The following is an 18336-nucleotide window of genomic DNA, read 5'->3' as shown; positions in this document are numbered from 1 at the left end:
GAAATTTTTCATTGATATTACTTTTTGATAAACGCACACCTGACCTGTCATTTTTTTTTAAATAACCACCAGAACAATGTCTTACCACCTTGGGTGTGCATTTATTACTCTCCCGAATAATTAAACCCCAGCTAACGATTTTTGGTTCTCAAAGCGCTCCCCTAACGTTAGTCTTTGGTTACCAGAACGTTATTTCGCGCGGTTTGCTTTTGGTTCATTATTTTAAAAATATTCACCCTGCAACGTTATGCGAACGTTATTTAATGGTTGCAAAAAATAAAACCTAAAAAGATAACCAAAAACTAATCTTATAGTTAAACGTTCTGTTGCTGGGACGGCCTGTTGTCAGTTATTCCGTACATTTATTATTTATGTCATTTAAAGATAAATTATATTGTTAATAACATGAAAAAAATTTACAAGTTGATTATGATAATATTATTTTACATATTACTGAGGACATTTCGCCCTCAGAAATATAGCTAAACATGTACAAAAAAAAACTAGGCATACTAGACTATAAAATATAGCACTATAGTACACATTTACAAAGTGTACTAATTAGTATATAACTACATATAATTTGCTACAGTTTGTTATAGTAAATAGTAGAGTGTACTAGCATTGCCTGTGTGTTAATCTTATGCTTTATACAGAAAGACGTGTGAAGTTCCATATGACACATCATCCATTATGTCATAATGCACATGCCCATGGCAACGTAATGTTTACAGAAAATTAATATTCACAACAAAACCACAGGATTTAGTAGATGCACAGCAAATACTTGATCAATCAGGATTTAAGGATCAACCTTTCGGTTTCTTGAATATGCCACCTCGAGACGTAAAAATCCCGCGCGGACGCGTGGAATTATGGGATATCTTTCCTCGGCGGCGCGGTGCCGCCATGTCTCCTGAAGATAAACGGCGCCTAGTCGTTATCTCCGCTGCAGTCTTCTTCCTCTTTTTTCTTTTACTGGTTTTGAGTTTCATACCGGCTTATTTGTACATAGTTTTTATATCCGTCGCGTCTTGCGTCGTTTATTTTCACAAAGCGGAAGAATTGCAGTTGTTCGAGAGATTAGGCCTCAACCCCCGTCGTGGGCTGAGCGTGCCGCCGGCTCTACTGCGCTGGTTACCGGGCCGGACTTTGAGGGGAGTCCCGGCCACCGGCAGGAGCAAGATACGTAAAAGTGATGCGCGAAATTGTTTCGCTTCACCTAGCAATAGACATATTGCAAGCTCGTATTATAGACGAGACAACCAGACCTTCAGCGACTCAGTGTTTAGTCCTCGGGATATACTCATGGGAAGTTACGTCGCCAAGGCTGAAGAAAGTCCCTCCGCAGCGGTGAGGCCCGGAGGGGGATCGGCGACTTTCATCAACCCCAGAGAGCAGCTCCGGGAAAGACTCGCACGGCCTAACCATGCTGTACACACCCCTAACAGAAGACTGTCATTCGGGGAAGTTGAACAGTTTGACCTGTCTGCCAACAAGCACGTGTTGTCTCTTATCTCTGTATTACGTCTACATATTTCAGTAGGATGTAATGATTGATGTAAAGTTTTAATAATGTGTAAACATTAGAATTAAAAAAGTTTAACATCGGCCATTCTAGCGTTTGCACGTTTTAGTCCTCAGTTGTCCAAATTTCCCTCCATGATTTGAAAATGTGGGAGTTGCTGGCGCTGGTCAGGCGCAGTGCTCCTCCTACACCAGTTTAGATGTTTGACATTGCACGCGCAGGGATGCATAAAGCCTTCCTCGTGGCATACATCAAAGTTTTGACAGCTTTGCAGTTACATTGTCTTATAAAGTAAAGAATAGATGAGAATTGCTTTATAAGTACTTACTGTTCATTGTTAGAGGAACCTTTTAAATGTTTATGTAATTTTTGTTTGGGAATTTTTGGTTTGTTTGTTTATTGGTTAAGATTTAATTTATAGGATTTATTTGCATGTGTTTTACTTTGTGAGCATAACCGTTTTTAACCTTTAATGTCATTCGGGGAACCCGTGGGCACAGTGAGTCGATTCACCATCACCCCACGCAGACATTACCCCCTTCAGCAGGCCGGGACATCTTACATCGGGGTAATGCCACCTGTAAGGTGGGATGGATTGTGTAAGAAGAAGGTCCTAATCCAACGCTCCCCAGGGGCAGTTCGCAGCCCGGTCACAGTGAAGATCGCTAGACCGGACCCAAATCGATCCTCAACGTGAGTATCTTGACTCGTTCTAATAGCAATTCTTTGCTTGTGGATGTCTCATTTACACGTCCTATTTCTTTTGCAAGACCTCTTGATAAGACTCCTTAATTAAAGCGATCCTAAATTTTGCACTGTAAAGGATTGCATTTGCAAACTTGTCTATGTAATGTTTAAATGTGGTGTTTATCTGTTTGTAGGTTCGACCATCTGAACTCACCGGGGGCCAGCACATCCCCAACGATCGGAGCCAAGGTAGACCCCTGCTCCAAAGAGTATGTTCTGAGCGTGCTCCGGGAGAGCAGGAAGAGGACTGTGAATGGAGAGGACAAGACTGCTCTTGGGCAGAAGAGCAAAAGGAGGTACGTTGTGACCAAAAGCTCTCCAAGATTATCAAAGAAATAATTTGTGTTGTTCTGGAAATCTAAGCATTACTCTACATCATATTTTGTAATGTTGTCTTCTCATCAGCCGTCATGACAGTGGTGAACGCTCTCAATCACCATTTGATACACTCCTTGATACACTCCTTGAGAATGGAGATCCTTCTCAGCTTGTGCCAAAGTAGGTCAAAATCTGTTTTTTGTTGGTTAAACTAGTAATGCTTTATCAGTTTATGATTACATCATTTTACAGTATGTAATGCGGTTACATTTTGTCTGTTCTTCAGGCCTGGGAATCTAAAGAGAGGGGTGAATTCTCCTGTTTTGGAAGAAACCACTATGAAGAGATCTCGTGCCTCATCCATCAGCTCTGTGAGCGCTGGTCCTGTTGCCAGTGGGCGGTCCGGATCTGGCAGAAACGCTATTCACAGTTCCTATAGCTCCTCACAGGGTTATCCACGGGTAACGTCCAACTCCTGTACTCGCTTGAACTTATCTGAAACCACTATGAAGAGATCTCATGCCTCATCCATCAGATCTGTGAGCGCTGGTCCTGTTTCCAGCGAGCTGTCTGGATCTAGCCGAAATGCTATTCGCAGTTCCTATAGCTCCTCACAGGGTTATCCACCGGTAACGTCCATCTCATGCACACGCTTGACCTTATCTTAAGAAGGACGTGCTTATGAACTAGTTTAAGCTTGCACACAAACCCAAAGGTTATTTCCTCATGTCATGACCATGCTATGTGTGCGCAAAGTAAAATTGAACCTTGTCGCCTTTCACAGGCTGTGTAATGTGCCATTGAAAGTGAATTCAAGGTGCAACATGTCATACTTCTGCTTACTTCACCTTTAACTGGTGTTAAAAAAGGATGAGTTTGAGTCATGGTCAGCTAGCTTTAATATAAGTAGTGCAGTTAGAATTTTAATTTTTGTGTGATGCTTTCATAGATTTTAACTCTAGTGATCACTTTATTTTGCATTCATTAGTTCATCTATTTATTGACTCTTGTTTTTTTGTTTTCAGAGGAGGGCAGCATCCAGTCTTAGTCTTTCTCCTCTCACAAGCCCAGGAGGGTCTCCCAGTCAAACTCCAGAGCGAGCTTCGAAGAAAGCGCGGTATGTACTAACCTATTTCTATTTTACATGAATGCATTTGGCAGATGCTTTTATCTAAAGCGACTTGCAACATATTACAGTGTTTACTTTTTATCAGTACGTGGGTTCTTTGGGATCGAATGCATGACGTTTTGCACCCCTAACGCTACCACTGAGCTACATTAAGCATCTTAAAGAGTTTCTTTTAAGTTATGAAGTGTTCATGATTACTTGAAAATTTTTTGGTAACGGGTTTAGATCATCTTAAAGACCTTTTTTTTGTTTGTTTTGTTTGGGTTGGAGCTAAACTTAATGGGTTACTTTTAAGTCCAATTGTATTGTTGATGACATTGATCGTTTTTGTGCTTTAGGGAGGATGATGCTACCTCACCGAGTTTAACTTCATTGATGAAAACTGACAAGGAGACGCCTGACCCATCCCCTGCTTCAGGTAAGGAAATATGTATTAAGTTTTTAATGTGAAGGGTAAGTTATCATGTTAGGATGCAAATGACAGAGTAAACTTAAGTATTGATTTAATGTATTGAATTTGTGAGTTGATAATAAATGTTTGGTTTAAAACGCAACACAATTTACATTCATTTGGTTGTGTGTTTAACAGCTAAAATTACTCCAAAATCGGAGGCACCTGTTGCTACATCAACATCAGACTCGGGCGGCAGCGGTAAACGCAGGCGTAAAATCCAACTGATCACCACAAAAAGAGATGATCAAATTTCATTAGTAAGTAACAGAGTTTGTTTATGTCATAGTGATGTTGTGTGAAGGTGTATTTATTTTTATGTTTCTTCTTCATTACCACCACCTCCCGAACTTGGCTACACCATCACTGTGAAAGATCTGGACATGGAGAAGAAAGCAGCTTTCTCTCAGATACAGAAGGTTTTAGAGGAGCCCGGTAAGTGGTTTTGACATTAGTAAAGAGAAATCAAAATAAGGTGCTTTTGTCTGGAGTCTTGAAACTATTTTAATTTTTACAGAACCAGTGAGCCCTGCTCCAGCTCCTGCTCCCTCCGAACTTCCCTCTTTTACCTTCGCTCTATCAACCTTATCATCTGAGGCGGCGCCTGTCCCAAGGTCAGATCCCTCTCTGTTTTCATTCTCCACGCCTGTACCTGAGACGACACCAACCACTACCGCAACTCCTGCGCTAACCATCGACCTCACCATCGGTGCACCTAGCGCAGTCAGTACCGTACCTATAACCTTCAGCTTTACACGATCCACCGTTAGCGCACCAACTGTCTCGGCCTCCAGTATTTCAAACCCTTTGCTGGAGTCGCTTAAAAACATGAGGAATGATTCACTTCTCAGTACTCCTTCCTTACTGGGAACTACAACTGCAGGTGTGTCTGACTTTACTATTTAGGAAATTTTTATTTTTTGCTGCATTGCTGATACTGTTGGTAATACTCGTAACTAACAACCTTTGTGTGTCTGTCACTTTATATGCAGCTCCAGCAGTGTCTTTTGGAGGTTTTTCTACACCTGCCACTTCCACGATCGCCGGCAGTGGAGTTGTAAAATCCGAGTCCGGCTCAACATCTCTGGGGTCCTTGTTCTCAACGCCGGCCTCCATGTCAACACCTACCACTAAGCCAGCCACCTCCTTGCCCTCTACCTTCGCTGAGATCCTGGCTCAACAACCTTCATCCAGCTCGCCATCTCTAGGAGGAGGAGGCAACTTATTCGGCCTCATCAAACCTGTGGCCACACCTGCATCTTCAAATGCTTCATCTACAGCTGCGGTCGGCCCAACTGCATCAACGAACAGCATTAGCAACCCTTTGCTGTCTGGATTTAAGCCTATTTTTGGCCCAGCAAATACGACTCCGGCTTCTACAGCGGCGGAAAAACCCACTCAGCCTGTCTTCAGACCTTTATTTGGCAGCAGCACCACAGGAATTAGCACTGGTGCTTTTGGCCAGACCACCACATCGACGACGACAACACCTGCTGCTCCGGCCACACAGAACAGCAGTATGTTATTTGGTGGATTAAGCAGTACCCAACCACCAGCGGTGTCCACTTCCTCTGCCGGCCCTCCTCCGGCCACACAAGCCCCTAGCCAGTCTCTCTTTGGTGGCTGGAATGCAACAACCACGTCTGCTCCCTCCGTAAATGCCTCTTTACAATTCGGAGCTGCGCCGACCACAACCGCCGCCCCTGCTGCAAGCACCACTACAGCCAGCGCTGGTGGCACCAACTCTGCTTTCCAGTTCGGAGCACCAAAACCTGCACCCGCTCCACAAGCCCAGAGCTCATTCACATTTGGCCAGCTGTCGGCCAACCAGAATTCAACTTCAATGTCGTTCGGTGGGTTCGGCACAACTGCCAATGCCCCCGCCACAACCATGGAAGCAACTACGACGCAAACCGTTTTTGGAAGCTCGACCATGACCACTTCAGCCTCGACCTTTCCAGGGGCCACACAGCAGACTCCTGCTGCCTCAAAGCCTTTTACGTTTGGGGGTAATAGTGCTGCATCACCGTTTGGGTTCGGGGCGAACGCCAGCACGGCGGCACCTACGTTTGGGACTACCAGTCAGCCTACGTTTGGCGGAGCATCATCTGGCTTCCCTTTCGGTAACACCACCACCCCTTCAGCGGCTCCCATCTTTGGGGCCTCAACACAGACTACAGCTCCTCTCCCTGCTCCAGCTCCTACATTTGGTTTTGGAGGTGCTTCGACAGCGCCTCAGAACCTGGCACCAAGTACTCCTGCTCCTCCTGCTTCCGGAGGCTTTAATTTTGGCGGTTCAGTGTCGGGAACGCCATTTGGGACACCTGCACCTGCAACTCCACTTTCGTTTGGGGCTAACAACACGGAGAACAAGCCTGCTTTTGGTAAGTCCATTTTATTATTGTATTCTGTTTGAGATTGTGTTCCTATTGCTAGAGCATTGCATTAGCAGTGCAAAGGTTACTGGTTTGATCCCAGTAACCTTTCATACACCCATTGCCTGCGCGCAGTTTGCAATGAAACCAGCGCGAGAAACATGGAATTGATTGGAGCGTGTCCACCAAAACACAAGGAAGGCAGAACGTACCTCAGTGTAATTCTCAAGTTTAAATTTGAGAAGTTAACTAGTGTAATAATAGTTACCCAACTTGCGCTTGTAAAAGCGACGCAGCAGTCGCACTGACGCATACACGCACAAATCCATGTCTGCCCGCATCTTTCCGTTCATCCACCCACAACCGCATTCAAAAGTCCAGGTGACACCACGCGATTGAGTAAGCTTATGAAAACAGGGTGAAACTTAAGTAAGTTTCTAAATAATAGTGATAATCTTATTTTGACTCGATCACTATTGGCTTCTGTAGATGGACCTCAGAAACGCATGAAAAGGAATGCAGGTAGCAGAAATGTGTGTAAGGGAGGTAAGACAAACTACATCCTCACCCAGTCAGGTCTCAAACATTAGAGGAAATATCTCAGGGAAACCTCTTGTCAAGTCTATAGGATTGCATTGTTGCTGAGAAAATCAACACCTTTATGTCTTATACTGTTCTTTATTTTCAGATATGAAACTTATATTTAGTTTACTAATATTTAAAGGTATTGCGGAGGATTTTCTTTTTCCGGGTGGATCGTCAAGACTATTGGTCCTCCTAGTTGTCAATCAGGAGTGTTGCACAATTGCATTTTTTTTAAAAGTAGAGAAGGCGCTTCTTTTCCAAAATTCGAGAAAATCCTCTTCTACACCTTTAACTCTAGGACACTACATAAACACTTAGCAGTAACTATGACTGAGATTATTTTAGTATAGCAGTTTCTTAAAATCTTGTAAAAATAAGTTATTAATCATTGCTATCATTTCAACATTAAACAAATATTTCTTTGCTGTCATTTTTTCCAAACATTTTATGTCATTTATGCCGCCTAACATGTTAATAATGTTAGGTATGATGAAGATAAAAAGTCAGCCAGAAAAGGAGTCTGTAGATATACCTCAGAAACGCAGGAAAAGGGAAGCAGATAAGTGTAAGGGAGGTAAGACAAACTACATCCTCACCCAGTCAGGTCTCAAACATTAGAGGAAAAATCTCAGGGAAACCTCTCGTCAGGTCTATAGGATTGCATTGTTGCATTTTCAGATATGAAACTAATATTAGTTAAAAATATTTAGATTTAAAAGTCAGCAATAAATGGAGTAGAGCTTTGTCTAGTAGGGCTGCATCTGACTAATCGCAACTAATCGTTTGCAGAATAAAAGTTTGTGTTTTATGTAATATATGTGTGTGTTGTGTATAATAATTATGTATATATAAACACACACACACACACACACACACACATGCATGTATATATTTAAGAAACATTTACATGTGTATATACATTTTTATATAATTTATATTATACATAAATATGAATACTTAATATATAAAAAAAAATTTCTTTAAATTTGACATGCATGTGTGTGTATTTATATATACATAATTATTATACACAATACACACATATATATGATGTAAACACGGGCTTTTGTTCTGCAGGCGATTAGTTCGCGATTAGTTGTTATGCAGCCCTAATGTCTAGCAACGGCCCTGCTTAAAGAGGAAAATTTTAAAATTAAATGTTAAACTAAATGTGGCGGTGGTTGGGACGGACTTCTGGGAGTGAGCGGAGGCAAGTATAGACGGAGAAATGAAGAAAGCTTGTGTTTGATCACGAAAATGTCGCCATGTTTTGTCAGGATTGTCGCATGTACGCGAAAGAAAATTTGAAATGACAATTTGGTGGTGGGAACTAATCATTTTAAAGTTGAGGCAGTAAAAGACCATGAGAGTGCCCGAAGTCATCAGAGAGCCTAACGTTACATAACAAACATTTTTGCCTTCAATTCATTACAATGGAAGGAAGTGACATTGTGTCGTCCTTTTTATTTTACACAGTTCTATTATTATTGGCACTGGCCCTAAAAAACATATTGTCCCAAATTTTATCTGTACATAACTGCTTTATTATACACTTGGTGGTGTTTAGAGGCTTTTGCATCTGGGTGATTCTGACGAAATCCAGACTTAGAAGGTGTCCGGTATAATTTTTTTGCACATAAAATTAAGGTCTGAACTTACTATAACCATTATTTTTAGAGGATTTAAAAAACAAACTCATGTTTCAGTAATGAGAACTAAAAAGTTGTCTAGGTAACATGGCAAACAAAATGTCAACTTTTATTTGGAGAGAAAAAATAAGAACTACTTACCTGGTAGCCATCTTGAGTGTCACAGTCAATTATGTCCCTTCCAACAATTTTTTTTTTGTTTAGAAAATGTTAGTTCCTTGAGGACTTAAACAATGATTGAAAATTGTTGCGGAGGATGAGAAAATTGGTCTTGGATTCATTTATATTACATTTACCAATGATCACCAAATACCACATGTTTCTTTACTGTAAATGTTATAGTATTACATGCACTGAAGCTTTTTATTTTATTTTATTATATAATAATATTTCCGTTTCAAAAAACCCAAATCCAGTCATGGACACGTTGCGTTAATTAAAATTTTTCCCTTAAATGTGAAAAAAACAACAAACTTGATGTGTATGATGTAATTTGAAATCATGTGCAAAATAGTACATGAAGAGATGTTTGTAACTGTATGCTTATTTTGATACTCTTACTTTGCATTTACTTTATCAAAATGTTTCATGACACCTCATAAGTCTAATTTTGCGATAATCACCCATCTGAGCTCCTCAATTGTTCATAAAACATTTAATTTCAGTTTATGAATCTGATTGAAGTGATTTTGTTTCAAACGCATCAAAACATTTCAGTCCCCCCATACCAATTTACTTTATTAAGCTTGTAATTGAATTTTTCTGTGCTTTAATTTCACAATTACAGTATAATAACAAGAATTAAGTATAATTAGGCAATATTTTGTAGTTATTTAAGTAATAGATATTTACTGTAATATATTTAACAATGTCACCTGTTCGAGTGTTTGATCGTGATTGTTGGGTGTAGTTTACCCTTTTTAGGGAATAACCTGACCTATCTGTTAGCACTCCACCCAGCAACCACTAGTTTAACCAGATTGTGTCTGGCTTGTGAAAACTTGCATACAACAGTAAATAATGTTTTCATAAATAGTAGCAAGCCGCTTGGTTTTCTGCCAAGTATGTCTGTCTAAAGAAGATGAATGCTCTAGTACTGTCTTAGTTGGGTTCAATGAGATCAAATCTTTCATGTGCTAAACACAGATTTTCATTGTGTAGCTAAACAGACCTGTTAGTATGCTATACAGCCATTTGTGGAGACAGAAAGTTGAATCCAGGCTTATGTATCAGAAAGCATCAAAATTTGATTTAATCTTAATTTTTAGGGATGTAACGATTCAATCACGATTCAATGGCGGTCCTCATTAAAAATGCCTGTCTGAAATCGATTCTGAATCGCAAGGCTACGATTCTTTGTTTTATGCACAGCTTGTGCCTGTATTACGGCATTTGGTCAGTAAGAAGTCCTTATCAATCTAAAATCATTATGAGTCGGAGTCCTTTATAATGTGCATTTAAAAAACACTCGTTAAACAAAATCATTCAAAATATTCTTTATTATCATAAAAATACCCAAAACAATTTGAAGAACAGCGTATAAATATTCATGTGTAGACATTTCCTGGAATAGCGTTTGTAATGCTACTTCTTGTGTGGCACAAAGGGAGTTTCTGCACGGGAGCGCCCTCTGGCGTTTGGATGTGCCGGGATTTCACCGTAATTCATTCAAATTCATTAATTGAGAAAATGCGCATTTGCACGATGAATCGTGACACCCCTATTAATTTTTGAAATGACCAAGTATTAACAGGGCTCCAGACTAACTTTTTTTAGGGGCGCAACCAGAAAATTTAGGGGCACATACCGTAAATCAACATGCTAACCAAATATTCACATTTCTACTAAGTAATGCACTGTATTACAAATAAATACTTTGATGATAGATGCATAAAGTACAATTTGCTGTTTTAAATTTAGTGTCACATGATCACATCACAAAAAAGGTCAAATTTACTGGTCGCACATGTGCGAATGGATGTAAAATTCAGTGGCGCACTCTCAAATTTTGGGTTCAGTCTGGAGCCCTGAATTAAAGATATCAAGGTTATATTTACACAGAATTAAATTTACAATTACGTAGAATGATTTTATGTTGATGAGATAAATGACTTTAGCTTGGTTTTAACAAACACATATTGATAATATCAATGAAGCATTTCTAAAAAAAATATTTTTACACACAGACTCAAACCTTACATCATAATGCATTTTTCACATTTATTTTTCTTTTATAGGTACGTCAACACCTGTTTTTGGTCAGGGATCCACAGCAATGTCAATGCCGTTCGGAAGTCCAGCAACACCAGGATTTGGTGCAATGGGAGGTTCACCATTTGGTAAGTTACGGGTTACTTGTAAAAAAAAAAGAAAAAATGATGATGGCCACTTGTGAATTTGTGAAAATGATTTGTAATAAACATTAAATCTTTTCTAGGGGCTTCACCAGCTTCTTTCTCTATCGGAACGGGCTCCAAGCCCTCAGGGCAACGTCGTTTGCAAGCACGCAGGCAACACCCAAGGAAAAAGTGATCAGATGACTGATCCAAGACCTGTCCCTTCAACAGTACATAATTGTTACTATTTTTTTCGGCTGACCCAGATGCTGCTGCTGGGCTCTCGGTCAACCCTTCAGACTGCAAGGGCTGGTCAGATGTATATAATCAAGGCCCACGGGGTCCGTAGATTTTAGAGCGGGTGTGTCCGCTAAAACTCATCGCTGATGGATTCTGTTGAGAAGATCTGCGATTGGAGAACAGGATGGTTTATACTTGAAGAAATGAAAGATACAGACTTTCAATTCTGAACTTGTACATGAATTGCAATCCAGGCCTGTTGAAAATTTTATTTGAACTTTTTTGTCTGTAGACGAGTAATCGGATGCACGTTATTTTTAGATAAGTAAGGTATTTTTTTTCTCTCTATGTAGTTAGTCTTTATTGTCATGCTTTTCAAGTTTTCACCAAATGCATTTTGGAATACCTTTCAAAAGGGGGATTATTTTATCTGTTTCATTTAAAAAATGAAAAGCAGTTTTTTTCCGAATGCAATGCATAATAAACAGTATAATTATTCACTTTTTCTGCACGTTCATTTCAGAAAGAAGAATCATAAAAAGATCCTTTTGAGTTCATTACATTGTATTATGTGCACTGACTTCTATCTGTTCAAAAACCAAAGCTGATGTTTTTAGCACAACACTCTCATCTCCTTCACATGCTCAAGTGTGCTATTTGGCTGTTTTACTACCTCTCCAATATAAATGTGTATCTGTGTCCCAGCTGAACTGTTTTAAACTTTTTCATTTAATATCCAAGTTACTTTTATTGCACTTGGAGTAATTAAAGTCAGCACTGATTACATGCATAACCCAGTTGTTACATCAGCAATGTATTTGGCCGTCGGGCACAGTTCGCTCTCGGCCTGAAGCCGTAATGATCAGAAATACTTTTTTTCCCTTAAGTTATTTTGTTTTATTGCTCTCTGTGCCTTAGTGTGTTTTGCTTCGGGTTGTATATTATGGGGGATTTGTATTTGAAGATACGGATGATGTTTTTCATAATGACGTATGCAGAATTGAGTCCGTAGATGACGTTGAGAGTATGAATTATTTTATTACTGATCGAAGAGTTTTGGTCCAATTTCAAACTGGCTTCAAGGAGAAATGCACCTGGACAATTTATATTTGACTGTAGTGCAAAAAATACATTTAAAAGTGTGATGCTGCTGCTCTTTGTTGCAGACAAAACCAACCTGAAATAATTTTTGTTTAATCCTAGAGGGCTGTGAAAGGCATTTTGTATTTTAACTTATTTTTTGCATGCACAACCTTGTTTGAATTTTGTATGAATCATTCCTGGCTGTGTATGAATCTTATGGTTTGTGCATGCTTTTGATGTGTTTTACGATACCAAGATATAGCAATTACTCAACCTGTGATTGAATGGCATGTCTTAAGAACGTTCCTGAATGAGAATCTATCCGCAGATACCCTTTGAATTTAAGTCTTACCACCTTCTCAGGTCTGTTTAGTGAAAAGGGAGAATTTTTTTCTACGTCTGTTCAACGCAGATTGTTGTATTTCTACATAACACTGGATTGAATTAGTACTATGATGCACAAATACATAAGCACAAAAGCATCATTTTTAGACCCTTTTTCTTTTTAATCTGGGAGACATGCATTTTGCTTTTCAATCCTCCTGGCTTCATATCCCGACAATAATTGCAGGGGACCAGGCTTTTCTTTTTTTTAATTCCCACATGTAGACTGTTGAGAAAATGAGTCAAGCTGTGAATGTTTGAGAGCTGTTGTATTGGTTGTGTATTTTTCAGATATTGCTGTAAGTGGATGCTTATGGTTTGTGTGTAAATGCCATTCCCACTAACCCTTGAGAGCGTGAATGGATTTGTGAATGAAGTAGCATACAGACTGCGATCTGCATCTGCTTGAAGTTATGATGATGACATGCTGGTTTTAAAATGAAAATAAATAAAAAAATTCATAAAAATGTAAAGCTGACTTTTTCGTGTGTGTGTATTTTATTTATGAATTGTGTTTATTAATCCATTCAGCTTAAAGTGTCAATTTAATTATGAGACTTGGAGCTTCAAAGTTTCATTTCATTCATTTCAATCATTGACATAACCTTACTCGGTCAATACTAAAGATAACAAAGTTATATGCAAGAAGATTTTATGTAGAAAACAGTAAATCATAAAAATTACTTTGGCTTGGTTTACAAAGGCAGAGTTACAATGATTCACGTGGTCATTTCACTTCAATAAAGGTTTAAAGGAAAACACCACCATTTTTCAATACTTTACTATGTTTTTACCTCAAATTAGACGAATTAATACATGCCTATCTTTTTTCAATGCGTGCACTTCATCTTTGTACAGTGCGCTGTGAATGTGCCAGCATTTAACCCAGCCCCATCCATTCCCCAGGATCCAAACATGGATGAATCCAGAAGCCACCAACACTTTCATGTTTTCCCTATTTAAAGACATGTGTAGTTACACAAGTAAGGTGGCACAAAACAAAATGTGGCTATTTTTAAGCAGATAAAAAATAAGACCTATATTGTATGGCGGAAGAGCACTTTGTTTGCAGCACTTCAGCGTGCAATAACATCATCCCTCTTAAGAACTTCCCCTCTCGCTCAAACTTCTGAAGTCAGGAGTGGTGATGTTACCGCGCATGTTTTATTTTGTGCCACCATACTTACCCGTGTAACTACTCATGAAACAGTATTTTAATAGGAAAACATGGAAGTGTTTGGTGGCCTCCAACTTCATCCCTGTCTGGATCCCAAGGAATCAATGGAGCCAGGCCAAATGCCAACACATTAACAACACGCTGTACAAAGATCAAGCCAGGCATTGAAAAAAGATAGGCATGTATTAATTTGTCCAAGTTGAGGCAAGAACATAGTAAAATATTGAAAAACGGTGATGTTTTCCTTTAAAATAACTTTAGTGAGGCAGTATTCATAAACGAATATATTTGCATATGAACCTCATCATGTCTGTACAGTTCAAACAATCTTGATATCACCCATCACATTTCAATGAAAGCTCACAGGGGTCAATAACCAAGTACGGGTAGTTCAGATAAGACTGCTTCCATGTCAAAACAATAAAAGTCCTTCAGGATTCTTGATTTTTGTGTTTCTTCCTGTTTCTCTTTCTTTTCTTTTTTAAGCCCGGGTTTGTAAGATGCTCATTTGTCATCTCTGAAGTCTCTTGTTCATCATCATCATCAGGTACACTTGATTCCTGTGTGTCCTTCTCTTCCTCACCACTAGAGGGCAATGATGCACTATGACAATAAAAAGTTACATGGGTAAATCTCACAAACAAATCTGGGTCATGGTTCACCTCATTGTAAAAAATGTATATGTATTTTGCATTATAAATTCATTAGGAATTACATTTGGAGAGCCTATACACATCACCTCCATTAAAAATGAGATTATGATACCGAACGCTCTCGGTATTATGTGTTCATCAAATACTTTCCAGGGTTCCCACTCAAAGTCAAATGTCAAATTCCCTGAATAAAAAGCTGAACTTCCATGACCTATGTCCGGGATGGCGTGAGCCTGGATAATGTAGTGTAAATCTTGAGTTTATAAAAATGTAACTTAAATAGGTGAAATAAGTGCCAATAAACAGCTGTTTAATTTGTAGTAAGCAGAGCCTTTCGACCCCGAAATGGTATTCCTTAAGTCACAAGTTAACAAGCGGATTACATTTTGATAAATGGAAACTAAAAATTTAAAGCAACAAATAAAAATCCCTGATATTTCATGTCAAAAAAATAATATTAAATTCCCTGACTTTCAATGTCTGTAAACGACCCAGGGTTCCAACACCTTAGTTAACTTCAAATTCAAGGACCTTTCAAGGACTTTCCAGGTCCAATACCCTTAAATTCAAGGAGTTAATGTGGGGACACATTTCAAATGAGAGCAAGGTTACATTGTGTTACCTTTTAAGATACATTGTTACAGTTCCCTTTTAAAGGAACTTGCGCTGTGTCACTGTGGTGACACTTTGGGGATGCCTCCAGGGGTAAGTGCGTCAGAATGTGTATATCAAATGCAACCAATGGTGAGGCTTAACGACAAAGACAGGGTGACGCGGGAGACAGAATTTATATCGCTATTTGAAATATTGCCAAAGATGGCGTTACAGGGACGCAGGAAGTATGGCAAGGGAGATGCAGCGTCTCGTTCCCTTCTCAGGGAACAACAGTTACATACGTAACCTGAGACGTTTTCATGTGTCAAACACAACTATGCAAAAAAGCATTTTGGTATGAATCAACATCCGCATACAGAAGATAAGATAAGCATTCAAAGCGAACAGTTTAGCACGTGTGCTTAAAAAGTCTAGAATTTTTATCATATTATCCTACACTACACAGGGAAAAATATGGATTTTTTTCAGAAAACTTCTCACATAAAATAGATTCAAGCACTTTCAATGACCTGTATCTACGTATTTATATTTTCAAAAACTTCCCAGGGCCTTGAATTCCCCCAGATTCACAAAGTTTTAAGGATTTCAAGGACCCGTGGGAACCCTGAAGACTTTTTAAAATTCCATGATATTCCAGAAATTGGGAACCCTGATCAAATCAAATGACATTATACAGTACGTAAACCAGAATATGAATTTCCACTAAACTTACGTAATCACAACATTATCTCCTTCTATCTCGGGTGAACATCTCTCCAGCATGGCCACAAAGAACCCATGAGTCCGTGTTTTTGCTGGGTTAGCGCGAAGACACTGCGTAAAAGGGTCATGACCCCTCTCTGTCCAGTTTGGAAGAAGATGAACGAGTCTACAGAAAGACCCAGACAAAATTACTTCAAATCCTTCTAAGTATGCACTTATATAAATCAAATTTTAGATAACAACGTTCCTGACCTGAATCCAGGGTTCTCCTGCAGGCAGGCTGACACAACATTCTCATTTTCTTCTGAGTGAATGGAGCAGGTTGAATACACGACACGCTGAACCTGAGGAAACTGTAGCGCGTGGTTGAGACAGCGCAGCTGAAACGCAGCCAGAGCCTGCAGACGGCTATCCTCCTGCGACTCGAACGCTTCATCTCGCAAACACACCATTCCTAAACAAAAATTGGAGTTGGTTTACCACAGGTATATCTGCGCAATGTAAAGTAACATATACTACTATATACAGCACAAAGTATTTAGCCTTTACGAAATCAAAGATGTTACCTGATCCGCTACACGAGGGGTCCAGAAGGATGTACTTTACTTCCTTGTATTCAGAGCTCTGTGGATCTACTTTTAGAAAATCCTGATTGGCCAGCTGCTGACACGTGACCCCGGCACGTAAGAGAAGGGTGCTCATGGTGGCCAGACGTTTTGCGTCGAGATCAAACGCAAACAACTTCCTGTTTGTCCGACAGGTGAAAGAAAAAATCTTTGAATACAGCAGAAACATACTAGACCACTTTCTACTTTTATGAACACAAGGTCCTTATGTACAGTCCATATTTTTCAGTTTAAGACAAAAAGCCGTACCCTTTATTTTTCATTACGGCAGCTAGATGGCTGGTTTTGTTTCCCGGAGCTGCGCAAGCGTCGATCACATGACTGCCGACTGGGGGGTTCAGGAGGAAAGCAGGAAGGCAGCTGGCCTACGAAAACATTTCACATTAACTTATGAGGTTTAACATAATGCAAACATATAAAGCGGGTGTTGTCTCACCTTGTCCTGTAGTATGATGTGGCCCGCTTTATACAGGAAGTGATCGTGAAAGTCCATTTTTGCACTGAAAACCAGAAGATCTTCGAGATGAAGATCACAGAGAAATGCTTTTCCAGAGAGCTTATCAAGATCTTCAGGCCTGAGAAGATGATTTGACAGATGAAACACAATTCATGACCTTAAACATTTAATAGTTTAATATTTTACAGAGGACAACTTACCGACCAGCTGTTCCATGATATGTAAATCCTTCTCTCTTTAAATAATCAATGACATCCCCAAGAGATGTTTTCAATGTGTTCACCCGAACGTAGCGTGGAATGACGTCACCTAAAGATGCGGAGTATGCAAACGAACCTTAATTGATCAATCACTACAGCAACCATCTATTAACAAACTGAAAACCGATTCAAAACATAACCTGCAGTTAGTATGCAACACATACATTAGTATGACGTCATATATATAAAGATTATTACGGTGTAATTACCTTGCATCTGTTGAAAACCGGAAGGAATCAGATCCTCATTTCGACTCACTTTCTTTTTTATTTTAATTCTTGCCAGAGCAGCTTGTAATCTGGAGCGATGCTTCATCACCATGACCTTCCAGGTGCCTCCACATTTTACTCCACGTCCCATGAGCAGGTCATACACCAGCACCTGCAGTCACACACACACGCACGCGCGTACAGTAATGTACATCTGTCATTTGTCAACCATAAACACAGCCACGTGGTTTGCAAGATGCTTACTTTTGCCAGATTTTTTTGGAGTTTCGTTTCTTTGAGAAATCTGGTGCTGTTGATGATCTCCTGCAGAACCGATGAGTATTTTTGTGTTTCACACACCAGTGCAAATAGTTGCTTGATATTCTGGTATGAAGATAAAAACAATGCACGTGTTTTATCAGAGCACGAATTGACAAGTCACGTGGTGACGGGAAATTTACGTTACTTTAATGTATGAATGTCTGGATCAGATATATATAACCACTTACTTGGTATTTACTCTCATAAACAAGAGTTTTTACAGCTCCCTTCTTCTGCTCCACTTTATCAAGAATCTCCGCTGCTTTAATATAAAGAGCCATTATAAAAAATAACTATCGCTTAATACAGCAAAACAGCACTTACAGCTTTATAGACTCAGATATATCTAAACTAACGTCCTAATAAACTCAATTCCACTTGCTCGAGACACAAAATACACACGTTTTCATATTTGCCTACTAGTTACGGTAGTGTCGCACGCAGCATGTTCGCAGCTACTTTGCGACAACGTGGGACGTTTTACGGGAGTC

The 18336-nt window shown here is 39.5% G+C and overlaps 2 protein-coding genes and 1 non-coding gene across 7 annotated transcripts; 2 read left to right on the top strand and 1 right to left on the bottom strand.

The window, feature by feature from the left end:
* The first annotated feature begins 732 nt into the window (after window positions 1-732).
* Window positions 733-11858, top strand: pom121 (POM121 transmembrane nucleoporin). Of its 5 annotated transcripts, none has more exons than XM_073874417.1 (15): window positions 733-1470; window positions 2016-2221; window positions 2410-2571; window positions 2681-2773; window positions 2880-3222; window positions 3619-3710; window positions 4061-4140; window positions 4312-4433; window positions 4509-4608; window positions 4691-5056; window positions 5166-6557; window positions 7038-7094; window positions 7618-7707; window positions 11020-11121; window positions 11220-11858. In XM_073874417.1, the coding sequence occupies exons 1-15, from the start codon at window positions 832-834 to the stop codon at window positions 11312-11314; spliced, it is 3939 nt and encodes a 1312-aa protein (XP_073730518.1). In that variant the 5' UTR covers window positions 733-831; the 3' UTR covers window positions 11315-11858. The 5 variants fall into 5 exon arrangements, with proteins under 5 accessions (XP_073730518.1, XP_073730521.1, XP_073730519.1 ...); XM_073874420.1 differs by having other exon boundaries at window positions 734-1470; window positions 2880-3054; XM_073874418.1 differs by lacking the exon at window positions 7618-7707 and having other exon boundaries at window positions 734-1470.
* LOC129447613 (small nucleolar RNA SNORA68) lies at window positions 3290-3421 on the top strand. The gene has a single exon (XR_008645518.2). It is a non-coding gene; the product is annotated as a small nucleolar RNA SNORA68 (small nucleolar RNA).
* A 1164-nt stretch (window positions 11859-13022) lies between the features above and the next one.
* nsun5 (NOP2/Sun RNA methyltransferase 5) lies at window positions 13023-18303 on the bottom strand. Its single transcript, XM_055208056.2, has 10 exons — window positions 18034-18303; window positions 17789-17908; window positions 17525-17696; window positions 17256-17364; window positions 17035-17173; window positions 16848-16963; window positions 16539-16717; window positions 16225-16426; window positions 15983-16138; window positions 13023-14605 (listed from the first exon to the last, which is right to left on the bottom strand). Exons 1-10 carry the CDS (start codon window positions 18124-18126, stop codon window positions 14434-14436), a joined length of 1458 nt encoding a protein of 485 aa, XP_055064031.2. The 5' UTR covers window positions 18127-18303; the 3' UTR covers window positions 13023-14433.
* Between the last annotated feature and the right edge of the window lie 33 nt (window positions 18304-18336).

Source organism: Misgurnus anguillicaudatus, chromosome 12 (assembly GCF_027580225.2).
Source record: "Misgurnus anguillicaudatus chromosome 12, ASM2758022v2, whole genome shotgun sequence".
Classification (NCBI taxonomy): domain Eukaryota; kingdom Metazoa; phylum Chordata; class Actinopteri; order Cypriniformes; family Cobitidae; genus Misgurnus; species Misgurnus anguillicaudatus.
The sequence above is the reverse complement of the archived record's forward strand: the minus strand, read 5'-3'. Positions and strand labels throughout refer to the sequence as shown.

What these genes read in the sequence shown, in the direction of transcription:
- pom121 (XM_073874417.1), top strand. Translation starts at nt 832, where the DNA reads ATGCCACCTCGAGACGTAAAAATCCCGCGCGGACGCGTGGAATTATGG. An exon ending in GAAGACTGTCATTCGGGGAA is followed by an intron (nt 1,471 to 2,015) that starts GTTGAACAGTTT and finishes TCATTCGGGGAA; the next exon opens with CCCGTGGGCACAGTGAGTCG. An exon ending in AGCAGATAAGTGTAAGGGAG is followed by an intron (nt 7,708 to 11,019) that starts GTAAGACAAACT and finishes TTTCTTTTATAG; the next exon opens with GTACGTCAACACCTGTTTTT.
- nsun5 (XM_055208056.2), bottom strand. Translation starts at nt 18,126, where the DNA reads ATGGCTCTTTATATTAAAGCAGCGGAGATTCTTGATAAAGTGGAGCAG. An exon ending in TTTATGAGAGTAAATACCAA is followed by an intron (nt 17,909 to 18,033) that starts GTAAGTGGTTAT and finishes TCTTCATACCAG; the next exon opens with AATATCAAGCAACTATTTGC. An exon ending in GCCGTAATGAAAAATAAAGG is followed by an intron (nt 16,718 to 16,847) that starts GTACGGCTTTTT and finishes TCGGACAAACAG; the next exon opens with GAAGTTGTTTGCGTTTGATC.